Here is a 16376-nt window from a genome sequence, read left to right as displayed (position 1 = left end):
GCAGTGCTCATAGCAGGAGAAAAACAGCCTAGGAGCCTCTTCCTGCTCACCCAAGACRAGCAGTAATCCCACTAAATCCAGAGATACAACCGAATTGGCATCAAAGGTAGCAAGAGACTCCAATAATCTTGGCTCCCAGTTTCCTGCTTAAAAACACACCTTCATGCCATATCATGTTCCAGCCCGTTGTGTGATCCAGATCATGTCCTCCTGCTGGCTAAAACTGTTGTAAAAAGGGATAATCATATTTTCTTTTTGCACAGAAGTTTGGTCAGACTGAACACATTTGACATGATAAAAATACACCCAGATCCRAAAATGAAAGGAACTCCTTTGGTGTACAACACTAAAGGAGTGTCTTAAATTAAGAACACAGGATGTAGTAACCCCAAATTTGTTTGAGGATGTTTTGAAGGATTAGACCGTTCAGATTCATTCAAAGAGAGAAGAAAACTGGTGGCACATATGCTTCAGCATAAAAGTATTTATCTGACATCCAGCCAAAACCATTTTATCTCTGTAAGCAATCGTCAAGCACTGCAGAAAGTATTTGCTGCTTTCATTACTAAATTACTTTTTCAAGAGTTTAGCAGGTAATTGGAGTTCCAAAAGTCTTAGATTGGTTTGGCAACACTGAGATTTCCTAACGGACTTGCTGTCCAAGAACTTTGGAGGGGAAAAAATAATCAATCAACTGGGAAAAAATAATCAATCAACTGGATGCTAAATCTATATCCTAAAATAAGATGGATTCAAATTACACTGAGAAGCTGGCTTTTAAAGTAAAAGAGTTTTTCAAGTGAGTAAAGCTCTGCTCAGAGGAGGTTCTGTGACCATGAAGCTTCAGCTCATTCAAAACCACAGAGCAAAAAGTCCTGTGAGTTTCTCAAAGACGCTCTGTTGGCCCGAATCTGCTCCTGTTGAACTCAATAGGCTGTTATTTTTGACACAAAACTAATTAGGACAACATTGCCCCATATTTTATACTGTTAACGTGTTCTTGTTAGAAACAGAGTACTTCAAAACCTCTCTCCTAGATAAATACCATTTTGTTTATTCCTTTTCCAGTTCACTCAGCATGAACACCAGAAGGAATGACTCTAAATCAAATCTCCACACCGGAGTGCTCAGCGCTTCACAGAGCTGCTGTTCTTCCGAAGCCATAAGGAGAGAGTGATTCCCAGGCTGGCCTGGCCGCCAGCAGCTCCGGAGGGCTAATGAAGACTCCTGCCCAACCACATCAATAGCTTTAGCAAGTCCTTTTCTGCCTCAGTTCTTCACACTTAAGCGTTCCAAGTTAATAATCACTATACACACTGCTTTAAGTCTTGTCATTATACAGTGCTTTTCACGCACAGCCATTTGCCTGCTTATCAGAGAGGGGAAACTGAGGCACACAGCACAGTTAATTGGGTAATGCCACCCACGAGGTCAGAGCAGAAATTCATGGAACAGGTTTCTGCAACACACTCTTGCTGCTGAGGCATTGCCATTGCAACAAAATTACTGCTTGTAAATACAGCTCTAGACTTCSGATAATTCTTGAACTAAAGTTGCTGGCTGCACCTACATGAGTAGACACCATCAGACTAAACTCTTAAGCAGAGTTGTTCAGCACAGAAAGTAGGCCAAGCTTTACTTCAGTTTCTGCATATCTTCTATGAGGTYTAAGAGATCATGACAGAAAAGCTTTTTTTGCCCTGAACAAGAACCACAGATTAAATAACAGATGAGAGTTGAGATATTGGGAAGGCTTGGAGCTGAGAGTCAGCTCCAGACCAAAAATCTGTTGATTTAAGACACCAAAGACAGCACCCATAGTCTTTTCCTTGGAAGTGGAAGCTTTTCTTTGTACACAGTGCAAGCCCTTAATCAAGCTGAGGAAATAGGAAAGCTCTGCCTGGCAAACATGTGCCATTTAACAGCTTATAAACTTCTTTAATTACAATAACATCATCTTATATTTAATGGCCCTTCACGCTGCAGGATCCCAGAACACTTTGCCACCTTAAACAAATAGCTGTGATAAGCTAGACCCACATGGACAGGAAAAGCTCATGATACAAGGAAGTTCCCTTCAGATTGACATGCCAGGAGCTGATCCAGTGGAAGTCCTTCTGCTCTTGAGCAGCTTTGACAGTGGCTAGGAAGGATATGGTGCCTTGACATGGAGTTKGTCTGATACACAGCTGGTAAAAAACTGTGTCCCTAAAGCTAAGGAGATGATGCAAGACAGAGCAAGTGCTAAGWACGGTATCTTCACCTACACACGCCAGTAAAATAGCCACAGATAAGAATTATTATTCAATACCACAATACAACAGCCCATATAGTCAAATTCAATACTTACCTGTTCACACACGCCCCAGTGTTAAACACACCACTTTATAACAGCAATACCAAGAAGCAAGAAGAGGACATAGCAGTTCAAAATAAGATTGTGATCAGGACATCAGGAATACAGCTTTCCTTCCCCAAAACTGCCTGGGGGAGTGGGGGGGGGGGGGCGGTGGCGCGGTTCTTCAGCTATACCAACAGCTTCAGAACTGTGAATCTCAGTTTAAGCTTGAAAAGGAATATTTTCATTAACAAAGCGCCTCTTAGTGTCTCAAATGGATAGTTATCAGCTGGAGAACCATCAGCACCCATGCATCTCTCAAAACTTCCCATCTAAAGATCCTGTCTTCATGGTCTCAGTGGGTCTTACAGTATAGACCCACTTTCATAACAAGCCTTAAAACTTCCAAACTAACATATTCACCTACGCACAAAAGCTCACCACCTAAGCAGAAATTTCTTGATGATACATACCCAATCCAAAGCAATCCATAAGTTTTCCATTAGTWTTTGTTCAAGAATAACTCCTATCCCTCAAGAATAACAAGAATAACTTTTGCTCAAGCTACTCCAGCACAATAGAAATTTGTGTGGAAGTGCACAGTAGAAATACTGAGACAGATCRTTTAGAGCAGCTGAAAACACTGTTTATACCCACTCCTGCGTACCACATGCTTCATATATGGAAGCAAAAGCCCGATCAAATAGCATCTCACTGCAAAGCTCCTGATCCACAGCTGTTAAGACTGTACAAGAAAACACTCAACTCCATAGGATACTGCATAGATACACAGTACATATAGGGTGCTGATGCTGCAAAAGCCCATCAACACTGCTCAAACTTTATTTAATGTAGCTATAAGTGTTTGTAACTCTAGTGCCTTAGGGTCTTAAGCAGTATCAATATCTGTAACTCCAAGCAAAGTTTGGGATCAAACTTACTTAAACTTCATAAACTCTTTGGCCATTTTAAATCACTTATTTCAGGTAAACAACAATTAAATATAATATATATATCTAATTTTATCAAGTAAGGTACTGCCTCTTGAAGGACAAGAAAGCAGCCAAGAAGCCGGAATATGAATATGACAAACATATTTTCAATTTCTTCAGAAACAAATCTGCAACTCCACACTGTTAATACACACAAGCAAAATTGAGGAAGGAGAGAATAATTTGTTACCATCAGATAACTGGTTGGTATGTTCTTCATACTGAGCCAGGTAAAGACAGCCTTAAAACTGCACATGCTCAGAAAACAGCAAAAATTGCACAGGAAAATGGTGAAAAGTGACACTCTGTGGTCTTGGGCCACAGCACTGCAAAACATATGTACCCAAGACAGTTCAAATCAGGTCATAAAATCCAATTCATGAAAATAACCTTTTAAAAATAGATTTCTACAATTGGCTTCCCCTGAAAGGCAACTGCTCCAGGCTGCTGTCTGAGCCACTGTTCACCGAGGTGGGGRGGAGGGGGGCGGGGAGGCCCACACACCAAAAGGAAAAGTAATGCCTAGGGAGGCTTTAATTCAGTTCCTGAAACAATCCTCATCTCAGGGAAAATATATACATAGACTGCAAGAGTCAAAGGGAGCCAGGGGAAGAGATACCTTTAGAAGTCTTTAGCTGCAGCTGTTATCATAGCTGCATGTTAGATAAAAAGGAGCTTAGTCCTGCTTTGTTCGGTGTGCACTTCGCATGCCCGCYAGCTAGGCACACCAAGTCTGCCCTCTGCGCTATCCTATTCATTTCAGGAGTTTCCATTTAACCTCTATAAAGTTTGTCTCATCTGAAACTCATGTTATGTGCAGAAAAGCCAATCTGTGCATCCCGGAAGTTGGAAGAGAGGGACAAGGAGTGAGCACCTCCTCCATAACACACTTGTTCAACAGGACCAAGACCCAGTTGGATTTGGGACAGTCAGAAGACAGAAAGGCACCAGGTAGACACAGGCCTGGGCATTCATGAGAACTCAGATGAGTTCCCTTTTTAATTCAGCATCATTTGCAGAGGACAAAGCAAGCAGGATAAAGTCCTGAGGTTTGACCCCAAGAAAGACAGCCAGGGGAAGCCCCATGGCTTGGGAGCCAGAGCAGAGTTGTGTTGGGCAGCAGTTCCCAAGGCCTCCACAGCTCTCAGCTCTGCCTGTGCTCCAGCTCCCTTCCCAGAGCACTTCTTTTTCTGCACTTTTTTCCTTCCATATTCACAGAAGAAATAAAGTCACATTGCATCTTCCTATCAGCGTGGTAATTACTACTTGGTGTAGTGCCTAAACACAACCCTATTTAATTACCTCACTGACACGCTGCACAAGGAATATTGCTGGAAAATAAAGGTGATAAACGGAAGTACTGAGTATGCGGCAGAAGGGCAAAGGTGTTTATTTTACCCTGGACAACGTCACACTAAMTGAATGGCTCCATTTGGAATAGGGACACCCAGATCTTACATTTCTTGCTAGAAATATATCAAAAGGAAAAAGTGTGAGGGGAAAAAAAATGAACTATGAAAAGGAAGTCATATACTATGTTTATAGCTCTGTTAAACTATGGAGTATGGAACCAGTCAGAAGGTACCTTCCAACTCCTCTGGGTAACTAATGCACTCACAGGAGATATCCACATCAAAATCTCACAGCAAAGCAGTTGGATCTGCTGCAAAARGGAATTTGGCACTCGTAAAAGACAGAAAAAGAGGCAGGATCAGAGCTGTAAATGGTTTCTGACAGCATTCTCTTCATGAAGAGATCTCTGTGAAATATGGAATATATTACAAAACCTGGGCTGGAAAGTAAAGCACTGTTAGGTAGGTGGAACTTTTTAAATAGCATGTCATTAAATCTCTCTTACATTTAGCATTTAATAGAAATAACTTGCACAGCAGCACGCTCCTTACAAAGGTGGCACAAGGGACTGCACCTAGCAGTGAGCTGAGCGGACAGAGCCCAAGCGCCTCATTTCGTGAGTGTTTGGATACTGTGGTGATGAGCAAAAGCACCCAGATGTCTTAACACATTAAATTAGAAAGATCCTTATTCCACTACCAGTCCTCTTTGGCCCCATCCCCACACAAGTTTGTCAGCTGAACATAAGCCAGAATTTCAGCCTGTRTAAATTACTGCAGTTCCTCTGCTGTCCCTGGCAGCAGGCCATTTTGTATACCAGATGTGGTCTGACCTATGTATATTTAAAAATAGGGTCAGTATAATAAAAGCCTTAAGACCATTTGACTGGTTAGTGCGGACACAAGAAAGTTGTGCTAATCCCATTTCCAGGACTAAGGCCAAAGCGTACAACCTGCCTGTCTGAAGTAGGTCATCTGCATCCATATATAGGCACCTATATCAAGAGGTTTAAGAGCAGCTGAGTGTTAGCACATCTCTGATTTCACCTGTCACTTTAACCATGACTTTTGAGGCGCCTACTGTTAAGAGGGGATTGCTATGCTTTTCCTGGCTCGTGTTCTTCAGCAACAKAAGTTAAAATCATGAAGAGGTTTGCAAGGACACTTTCCATGACCAAGAGCATGAGTACTGTTTTTACAACATCCTTGRAGTTCACACAACCTCAAGAAAGCCACTTAATCTACAGACTATTGTTAATTACTGTCCTCTTCCTTGCAACTCCACTCCAAGGACAGCTGTGGACTACTGAGCCAGACAAAGCAATTATTGCCTACTCAGCACATCTTGAGCACTGCTTGATTTTTGAGGTGGAAACTGTAGAAACCTATAATTTGACTACCTCTTATCCTTTAGCTTTAAACTACTGCACATGACCTACATCATAAGTCTGCTTGGCCATATGTTTGCACCTGGGAAAAGCTGGATCAAGCACTGAAATCAATTCTAATCACAGTAACTGAGTCTGAGCTGCTTGTTACACCTTACTGCACACTTCAACATTGCAGACAAGCAGCTGCTTTATCTTTTTCCCTAGTAAAGGTTTACATGCCAAGCATTTTTTTTTTAAACCAACTCTTACTATAGTGAACAGTTTTAAATATCTGAACTCATCTAGTGAGCAAGGTTTTCCCTTTCTCAGACTTTAGCATCAGAGTTGTTTTAAGCCAAGTTAGTTTTAGCAAACTTCTCCTGGACCCAAAGGAATATTCAAGATCTTTTTATTAGCAAATTGATAAATAATTGGAAGAAGTAGAAGGACTAACAGAAATCTGTAATAAACAGATGACCTATTTAGCACCCCAAATAACTTTTGAAGGAACTGAGTTGCATTGGAGCAAGCTGTTAAGCAGATAACCACATGCCATAGATCTCAGCCTGCGAAGCTCAAAAGATCATTACTATTTACCAGTTAGGCCTCACTTGCTCCATCAAGAAGAATTTAACTGAATGCCTCAGACTGCTTCTATTAGCATCACTATCCAAACTTTGTGCTCTGCTTCTCTTTGTGGAAGCAGGCAGTTTAAATTGCTATGAGTACAGTGGCAGTCTGTCCTGTGGAGTCTGGTTCTTCATGACACGTTTGTCTAAACAAGCTGCGTTAGCCATGAAATGGAACATTCAACAATTCTCGCTGTGTGTCTTCACTTCATAAGGAAATGTCTCATTTATACTGCATCAAAGCAAAGCTGGTATCTGAAAGAGTCACCATTAAAAGATCCCAGTGCAATAATACTTGTCTTAATGTTGAGGAGTATCTTGAAAAGAAAAACTTGCTGTTTTTCCTGTAACACTTGGCAGCACATCCTATGACCTCCTCATTCTGAGTATAGCACATGTATAAAGCTGCACTCATCTTCTCCTTTAACTAGGTATCCAAACCCTTCCACTGTTTTCCTCTAATATGCCAGAAAGTCTATGTTTTGCTTTCCATCCCAAAAGTTATAATTTAACCAACCTCCTATTGTCCCATTCTTGCAGTTTCCTTTGGCTCCTGACCTTTCCGCCACTGACATCATCCGTTTCCTCTCCGCGGAGGCGGCATGCRTGCAGGCAAGAACTGCTTTGCCAGCAAAGCGCCTGCCACTCAAGTGCTCTGCTAGGTGACTTTGCTGCATTCTGCCACATTTTCAATTTCCCTACAATTCTTATCACTCTTTCCTCCTTTTTCTACTTGTAACTTACTGCAATGTTCCCAACCATTCCCTCTGATCCACACCCAGCATTAGACCTCCTAAGGCCACTGACTTGCTCTCCAGATACATTTAAAAGCAAAAACCCTAGATTAGAGGAATTCACAATCCAYGTGGCTTCTTTTATCAACACTTCATGACAAGGACCATCTCTTTGTCTAATGCTGACGACTATCTAATTCAGAAGGAACTAATCAATGATAGAAATAATACAAATATTAAAATTCTACCAAACAGCCATCATAACATAATATTATAAGAGAATAAATACCCTTGCTAGAGTATTTTTTAAGTATACGATTGCAATCTCTCAAATTATCTCTACCCGTTTCTCTTGCACCTATTGCTTCAAAGACTATTCAGACAGACACAAAACCTGAAAGGCCAGCTGAAACCATAAGCAGAGTTGAAAGATTTCATCTGGATTTTCCACTAAATTTGTCCTGTGGGAAAAAGACAGTAGTAAACAGTGGGAGAGGAACACAGTCCAGACACTTCCACAGAAAATAAATCTACTTCCACAGAGTCCTGCATATTTCTTGTTAGCTATTATTTTTAACCTCTTGTAGATTTATTTTCACTACAATTTAATCTTATATGTTATATGCCATAACATTATTGTTACGAGAAACACTAARAAAGCAATCCTAGACACCCGATATCATTTTACAAAACAGAATTAAGTGCAGCTCCCCAGAACAGCTGTGTAGACTACCACAGCAGCCATCAGTGCACAAGTCCTGTTTGCGGCCTTACTTCTTCAAGCATCTTTATGGAGACAGRGGAGATGAAGGAAAATTGTAGAATTGCACACAAAGTTTCAGTAGGTTTTATCTTGCATTCAAACAAGAGTTGGACAAGAAGGATTACAAAATGCATCCAGAAAGGATAATTTTTGTCTACTGCTACCAGACAATTTTAAGGCAGGTAATCACGTGTCAATACTGGTGATGAATATTTTATTTTACTAAATTTACTAAACTTAGTAAATAAGCAAAAGTTTATCTGAATAAAAGTCTCTGCTCCTGGCTCCATAGCATATATTTATTAATTCTAGCAGAACTTATTTCTCTATGTTTTATCTCACCCATTCTTATCAAGACAAACTATGGCAGAGTTTGTCGTTCTGCTCCTTCCAGAAGGCATCACCACAGAACTCTTTGTTTTCAGCTTGGATAATATTCAGTACAACAGTTTGATGTTGACTTACAAGACTGGTGAAAAATAAGCACTGCTAATTTTACTAAGTGCCATGCCAGTGCCTCTGAGGGCCCTGCGTTTTCCTACCTTCCCACACAGCAATATAATTTGCTCCCAGGTAACGAAGCGTGTGTCATACCAACAGGAGTGCAATTGAGTTGGGGTATCCTCCTCCTTTCTTGAAGGATAGGGTCTGGCAAGAACATTGAGAAACAGCATCTTTAAAACACATACTGTTTAACATGGCGGCTACGAGCCGATAATCCCTGCAGCTCTCCTCTCTTGCCGTGGCCCCCGTGGTTTATCATGTCCAATTAGCCATCTGCCGGGCCCGCGCTGCGGCACAAAGGGGCTGCGCGCTGCCCAGCGCGCCCGGGCAGCGGCCCCTTTGTCCCCGCCGACAAGCACGAGGCAGACACTATTGTTCCCCACTGCTGAGGGGCTCTGAATAGGGGCTGCCAGTTGTGATTAAAGCAGCAGGAGTGCCAGGGTACGCTCCAGGAGTGGGGAACCGTGCCAGCAGCTCCAGCATCACCAAGGAATCTTCAAAAGGCTCTTTTTGACACATGTACTTTAGTGAGGGTAATAAACCAACCTGGGTCAACTAGGACTGTCACTTGACACTCAGGTTGCCCCAGAACACGTCCAACCTGCTGCCTCTGCCCTTTTACCAAGCACCCACGTTTACCAGAAAGGCCTGCCACCTCCAAAGAGACCAAGTTCCAGTTAATTGTTCCCTTTTAGTTATTTTTAGAAGCTAAGACACATGTACTATATGCACAGCTTGTTAAACACATACAAAAAAGTTAGACATATAAAAAAAGTTTTTAAAAAGAACAAACCCTCAACTGACATGGCCTACATGAGTATTACCAGCTATGTGAGAAGGTTAATTTAATTTCTTTCACAAACACTCACTCCCCTCTTTATCTCAAGGCCACTTCAGCAACAGCAACGACCAGAGCAGCTGGTCTGCCAGTCATAGAGACGTTCAATTGAAGATCATTTCCTCTTATTATTCTCTACATGATGTAACCTTACACTAAAAACTACAGTCTGCCCAATTATGGCAGTTTTGTTCCATCAGTAAAACTGAAATAGCGTTTCAGATGATTAAAGCGACAAAAAAATGGAATTTCACTTTTAGTATTAAAGGTAATTTGTTGCCTTGAAGTGGGAGTGCAACAAATTAGGGCTATGTACCTGTATGTCCCCTGTCATTATATTGAAGAAGTAGAAGAAACTCCTAGACTTTAAAGCCACACACACAGATTAGGAAGAATTGCAATAAGATACAGTTTATTCTAAGCAAAAATGAGCACTTAAAATTAGAAACAGAGTTATTGCTCTAGTCCTCAATTAGGAAACAGATAGCATTTAAACTTCCACTGGTTTTTGCAGAGTATTTCACACTGCAGCATTGAGCATACACACTTAAAATAGTTACTGACTTGCTGAAAATAAGATAAATTAAAAAAATATGGACAGTAATATTATTCTGTCAATACTTCAGCAATGTCTTGTTTATCTTATGTTCAAATACTGGGCTTATTCTCTATGAAAACTGAAATGTGAGAAGAAAACTRAAATACTTTACAGACATTACTCCCCTCAACACGAAACACACTAAACCCTATTTCAACCTGCTGCATATTGCCCAGGTTACAGAAGTAGACCTAGATTTATGATTGCTCTTGCAGTGGCTGGGCCAAGTTCTCTTTCTAGCTATGTTAGTGAAAATTGACAATTCCTCTGAAGCTGGTTATTCGGGATTTGTTTGCCAGTAACACAATCAGTCCTATAAATGTGTAGAAAAAAATGTCAAGAGCACCATGACACTTCTTTTACAGCCCCCCAGCCCCATTCTAGACTTGATTCAAACAATCAAATTTGACTTCACTCAGAGCCTTTTCTCATACTAAGGGTTTTACCCCTCCCAAAGTGTATATTGCAATATTCTCTGCTCTTCTCGCCAGAATTCCCCCAGCAGCAAAGTCCCCTTAGTTAAACACAGGGCATGTGTGCCATACAAGCCTGTTAAACACGAGTTGTTTATCCAGAAAAATATTAAAAGCAGGACACCGATCCAAATCAAACAAAAGCACAAATACTTCTAAGTTGTTTCATGACTTATTTTAAGTTCCAGTCATAAAATGCAGAGCGCTATGGGTTTATAAGGCCTAATACTTCATAAGTATTTTCTTTGATATATCTATGAAGGACTTATAAATACCGCTGGGTACTGTTTGGTACATGTCACTGTGGAGCAGTAAAGCCGCTCTACATCCATAATCAAACTTCCTAAGAACCACAAGGTCACAGCAGCTGAAACAACAAAATACTTCATCCCAAATCTTCAAGGGGCCCAGAACACCTGTCTGGCCAGAGAACTCCCCCACAGGCTCTTAACTTTGATGGTGTATGTTTGAGGGGGGAAAAACCACAGTTGGTTTAGCTGTTCTAAAACCTCATGTTTCCCAGCAGTTTATTAGGGCACTTGATGCAGCACAGAAAAGGAATAATAATTRTATCTGCCAAGCCAACTTGGATGCTCTCTCATCTTCATGCAGGCCATCATCTCTCTCAGGTGCAGAGCCGAGACAGGCAGCTCTCTCGGCCCCAACACAAAATGGTCTCTGATTTTGGGAAGAATTTTGGGACAACACTTTTCTTTCTGAGCTTCACTGCAGAACCCAGTGAAAGCAAGAGGATACTGCCAGGAGCTTCAACAACTGCTTAACACATCACCTCTGAACTTTGCTAATGCCCAGTTCTCCTTTTCACCCCATTTTGGAAATAAAAGGATTGTTAACTTCATTAAATATTAAATGTGAATAGAAGCTGAGTGTTAAAGGTCTCTCCCTCTGCTAGTAATTCAGTTCAGCATTAATTGAATTAATATCACAGACAATAAATGTCTTCTTACTGTCCTATGCACAATGCAATGTCATCCAGAGGAAACATTACAAATAACTACCAGATGTCACTCCCCTTGTCCTAGCGTGTACTTACTTCTGAAGTAGGAAGGGCAGGGGGATAAAAAAAAAAAAAAAAAGAGGATGGGCAAGATGCTTTGGACACATCCAGTCCTCACCCATTTCTGAACAGCCCTACAGGGCTGGAGGGGGAAGCTGCCTCCATTCCCACCGCGACTTCTCAGTTCACCTGGGCATGAGCTCCAGGGTCACTGAGACCCTAAAGCAGTAGAGCTCCTTTGAGGGGACAGGACAAGGTCACAGAAGACCCCCTAGGGCCTTCCTCATATGATTTGCTCCCAGTACTTGGCAACAGAGGTTTAGGAGGATCTCCATCCTCACGTATAATGAGATAATCGTTCCCTTCCCCCACACATCAATCATGTAAGAGAAAGAAAAAGAAAAAAAAAAAACAAAAACAAACTCACCTCCGTTGGACAATAAGGAATGGAAGGAGCAAAACTCATATCCCTGACAGGCGCAGGGGTCAAAGTCTCCAGAGGCAGTAAGCTTTTTAATTAACAGCATCACCTTGAAGGCCACAGGAGCTTTCCAAATGGTACACAACCTGTCTTTCCTACTGAGCCTCCTTTTTCAGTGAGCATTACCAGACTGGACCTTATAAATTATAAGGTCTCGAGGTATGGAAGTCATGTGAACATCTCACCACCACTGACATCTAAATTGAATCAATTTTATCTGTTCTACTAGGAGACACTAGGTTCCATCAACCTCAAAGAGCACTTCTCTGCAGACATAATTTCAAGCACACCTATTGATCAAACAGCCCGTCTACTGCCAATCATTTCCGAGTTATTTAGTAGCAGAGCTGCCCATCACTTGGGCACAAATGAACAGTGCCGAAGTCTAATCTACTGGTGGAAAGCAAAAAGAATAATTCATTGCAGTCAAAGGCAACTGAACAATATCAATTTTGATCTCACCCACAGGAAGTATCAGTGATMAATTCTGCATCTTTGTATCAGATCTAATCAATGTTACACTTCAGTGGCAGAAATATAATTTAGATAAGAAAATCATACCTGCAACTGAATAAGAAATATCAATGATTGTCCTCTGCAGTAATCAATATTTTAACATATTGTTTTTTCAGTGATCACTATAAATATTTTAAATTTTGGCATAAGATTTTCTTATGTTTTACCTCTGCTTCTAAAACAAGCTATAGAAGCTCACACAGCTGAGACACAAAGACAAAGCTTTCCCTCTGTGTGTGTGTGTGTGTGTGTATCTAAGGGATTGTTGCCATTTGTAGGCTTCACAAAGCAACTTCATTTACATTAATCTGGCTTGAAATAGGTATTCAGATTCAGCTCCACACAACATCAGTCTATATTAAATTTGCACCAAGACTTAATGAGAATTCCTCTCAAGAATGCTTTATGGGATCACTAAAATAGACACAAGAAACTTTACAAGATATATGTTGGTAGCATTGAGCTTCTTACTCAAACACAAGCTCAAGTAGAAGTGACAGAGTTAATTACTGATAGAGAAAGTGATAAAGAAAATACTGCCTCAGATCAGCAGCCTATRTTATCCCAGAAATCAGAGCAGGAGGCTGCAATAGTCATTTCTGCCCTTGAAGTCCCTCTATCTGTTAATTTTGATCCCAATTACACAACTATGATTCTCTGGAAGGAGATGGAATTACTCTCCATATATATCTGGCAGTGAAAATTAGAGTAGTCCCAATGCTACATTTCTCCAGGGACACTTAACTGAATTCCAGTATCAGCCACATGTATAAATCCATCCACTTCTTAAAAGTTATTCCTAGTTTTCATCAGCGCAAGCTCAAGAACAGGGCCTCCTCCATCACCTTGTGTTAATTCAGTCGGTTTGGCTTTCCACATGCAGCTCAGATCTACTCTCATAATTGCCATTAGTGATCGCATGGTCCTACAGCTGCATGTTCGGTGGTAACAGGGGAGTCAYAGCATCATTGCCAGCCTCATTCTCTGTAGCTGCTCCCAAAGAGCAGCCCATCGATCCTGGAAGCTCCATACAAAGCCCAGCTGCTTGCTAAAAGCCTCTGAGTGAGAGGTGACTTGTTTAGACTCCATTTTTTTTCCCCTTTCACTGGGAATAACAAGACCTAAGTATATGCTTTTCCAAGTACCAGCTACAAGTTTGAGTTTTTATAGGTTAGTGTACATCTGCCTTGCAGAAGCAGCTAACAACCTTCAAGCCTTAGAGACTCTTTTGTTTGCTGGGCTGGAAATTTACAAAAGCACATGAGCAACAACAGTGATATTTTACCAAGCCAGGGTGCAAGTCAGCCCAGAAGAAATAAGAAGTGAATATCCAAATGCCAAAAAGTTTACCTGGGTCTCTGCAGCTCTTAAAGAACCACAAGGCTACACCTAGTCTTTCTCAGGCAAGTTCGCCATTCACTCCTGAGAAAGAGAGGGCTGGAAGAGCCTGTTGCGCTTCCTGAATATCCCAGCTGCAGTTTCTCTTTAGGCATCACATGAGGTGTTCGGTCCATTAAAACCAATAGCAACTTCAGGTAGCCACAACAGCAGCGTGCAAGTCCCCAAATCCAACATTGGACACAAGCACCACACACCACCTTGAAATACACTGCAGTTTCGCAGGAGTCATGTCCATTATTGCTCCCTTTTCCCCCATTTTTCTCAGTGATATTTGCCTGTAAATAAAAATCATGACAAAGATGAATTGCTAACAGATATTATGTGTTAGCACTTGTGAACAGGAAGATATGCAATGGTGCAGCAACAAGCATTCTGCAGTCTTCTTTAATRAAGCTTTTTAAAATAGATTAGAAAACCATGAGGTCTAGACTTAACATAGTTATTTCTGCCTCAGTGCAAGGATGTCACCGAGACAACCCTTCCAGGCCTCTCTTTCCATGACTTTGTTACCTTGAGAAGGAAGAATATTAAGAAAGATTCTAGAAGCTCCAGGATAAATGCATTAAGGCAACAAGCATATTTACAATTCTGCAGGTAACATTTCTGGTGAAGGTAGAATGGAAGGCGTGTCTGCGCATAGGAGTCTTTGTGCTTTTTCCTTATTCAAGAATACTTAGTTCTTATAAGGCAAACTTGACTACCTCCAAATTCAACCTCTTATGTCTCATGCCACTGGAAAGAGGGCAAGGAGGGCAAAATCAAAAAAGGCAGAACTACCTTTTCAAAATAAAAATAGTGGCTTTATTTCTTTTTACGAACTCACAAACATCAACACTGCTGAGACTCATGAAAATTTGCTTGCCACCAGGTAGGCAATTAACATGCAAACATCCTAAGGTTTAAGGGATTGGGGATCACAAAGTACACTCTGCCAGACCCTACTGCAGTTATCCCCCAGATCCTAGGGTTGTCMCTGAACGGTGTCCACCATGGCAGGGAGTCACAGAGCCGTTGCAGGCCTGCAGGAATGAACTTCTTCAAAGTTTCAGTGATTACATAATCGTTGTTTGCAACTGGAGCTCAAAGTGCCCTGCACAGCTAATTATCAGATAGGAAGAGAAAAAGAGCTGAAAAGCAGAGTCTTGGCGAATAGCTGGGGCGGTAAGCGCTGGTCCTATACTAAAAGGGTCAATCCCCTTACAAAACAAGGAGTTAATCCTTTACTTTTTCTTTTTTTTTTAATTAAAAATCTAGCACGAAGCCTGCAAGGCTTTAACAATCTAGCTACAAAASGAGAAAAATACCACAGGTACTTTCACTCGGACATCGGTCCTGCACCCCGCTGGCTTTCAGAGGGGCACCAGACACGCGACACCTTGGGCACGGGGAGCGCAGCCCTGGCRCGCACCCGCTGCCCAGCGCATTTAACCAGTCACCGCCTCGGCGAGGGAGGCCCCGCTCCGCGCGCCGCCGCAGCCTGGCCGCGCTCGTGCTCCGCTTGAGCATCCGCGGAGGCGGCAGCCMCGAAACGCTCTCGGCCCGAGGCGGGGGTGTCCGAGAAGCCGCCCGGCGCCGTGTCCCAATGGGGCCGTCTCCACTGCCCCGTAAAGCGCCGGTGCCCGGGGCGGGGGCGCGGCCGGGCCCGCCCGCCGCTGCCGCCCTCTCTCTCCGCGCGCATCTCCGCGAGGCTTTTGTGCCTCCCGGCGCAGGACGAGGGGGCGGCTGCAGTGGCCCCCCGAGCCAGCGGTGCCGGCAGCGGCGGTGCCAGCCCTGCCGTGTCCCTTCGGCGAGCGCCCCGTGGCTGCGCCGCCCGCGGAGGGCAGCCCCGCGGCCGCGCATACCCCCGGGAGCCGCGCCGCGGGGGGACGGGCGCGCAGACAAAGCGAGGCCGACAGGGACACCCGGCACCGCCGCCCGCTCCCTCCCGCGGGGCCAGYGCGAGCTGCGCATCCCGCGACGGGTCCCTCCGCGCCCGCGGGGCCGCGTCTCCGCCGCTGCCCGCCCTACCTGTGCGGAAGAAGGCGTCCACCTCGGAGTCGGGGACAGCGCCGTCCTCCGCTGCCCCTTCGGCGGCATTCATGGCTGAGGGAGAGGCGGCGACGAGGCCGGCGGCTGCTAATATCCAGTGAGTTAGGGAGGAGAGCCGGGAGAGAGAGAGAGAGCGAGCGCAAGAGAGAGAGAGAGGAGAAAAGAGGGAGGGAGCGCAGGAGGGAGGGAGGGATGGAGGCGCTTTTAGCGGCGAGCGCAGCCGAGCGCCGCCCGGCTCATCCCTTCGGCGGAGCGTGAGGGGCGGCTGCCCAGGGCTGCGCTGCGGCTGCCCCCGAGCCGGGCGGCTGCCGAGCCCCGCGGGCACCGGCGGCTCCGCGCCT

The 16376-nt window shown here is 43.4% G+C and overlaps 1 protein-coding gene across 1 annotated transcript in view; it reads right to left on the bottom strand.

Annotated features, from left to right (window-relative positions):
• Positions 1 to 16321, bottom strand: part of KALRN (kalirin RhoGEF kinase) — a 464489-nt gene extending 448168 nt beyond the window's left edge. Inside the window, exon 1 of the mRNA XM_026054352.1 lies at positions 16015 to 16321. Within this exon, the coding sequence (XP_025910137.1) occupies positions 16015 to 16087 (73 nt within the window). The 5' untranslated portion in view covers positions 16088 to 16321. The remainder of the gene's footprint in view (positions 1 to 16014) is intronic.
• Positions 16322 to 16376: the final 55 nt, after the last annotated feature.

The sequence above is a fragment of the Nothoprocta perdicaria genome, unplaced genomic scaffold (genome assembly GCF_003342845.1).
Source record: "Nothoprocta perdicaria isolate Ctin4 unplaced genomic scaffold, notPer1 scaffold_0, whole genome shotgun sequence".
NCBI lineage: Eukaryota > Metazoa > Chordata > Aves > Tinamiformes > Tinamidae > Nothoprocta > Nothoprocta perdicaria.
Note: the sequence above shows the minus strand (reverse complement) of the source record. Positions and strands in the feature narration are given on the sequence as shown.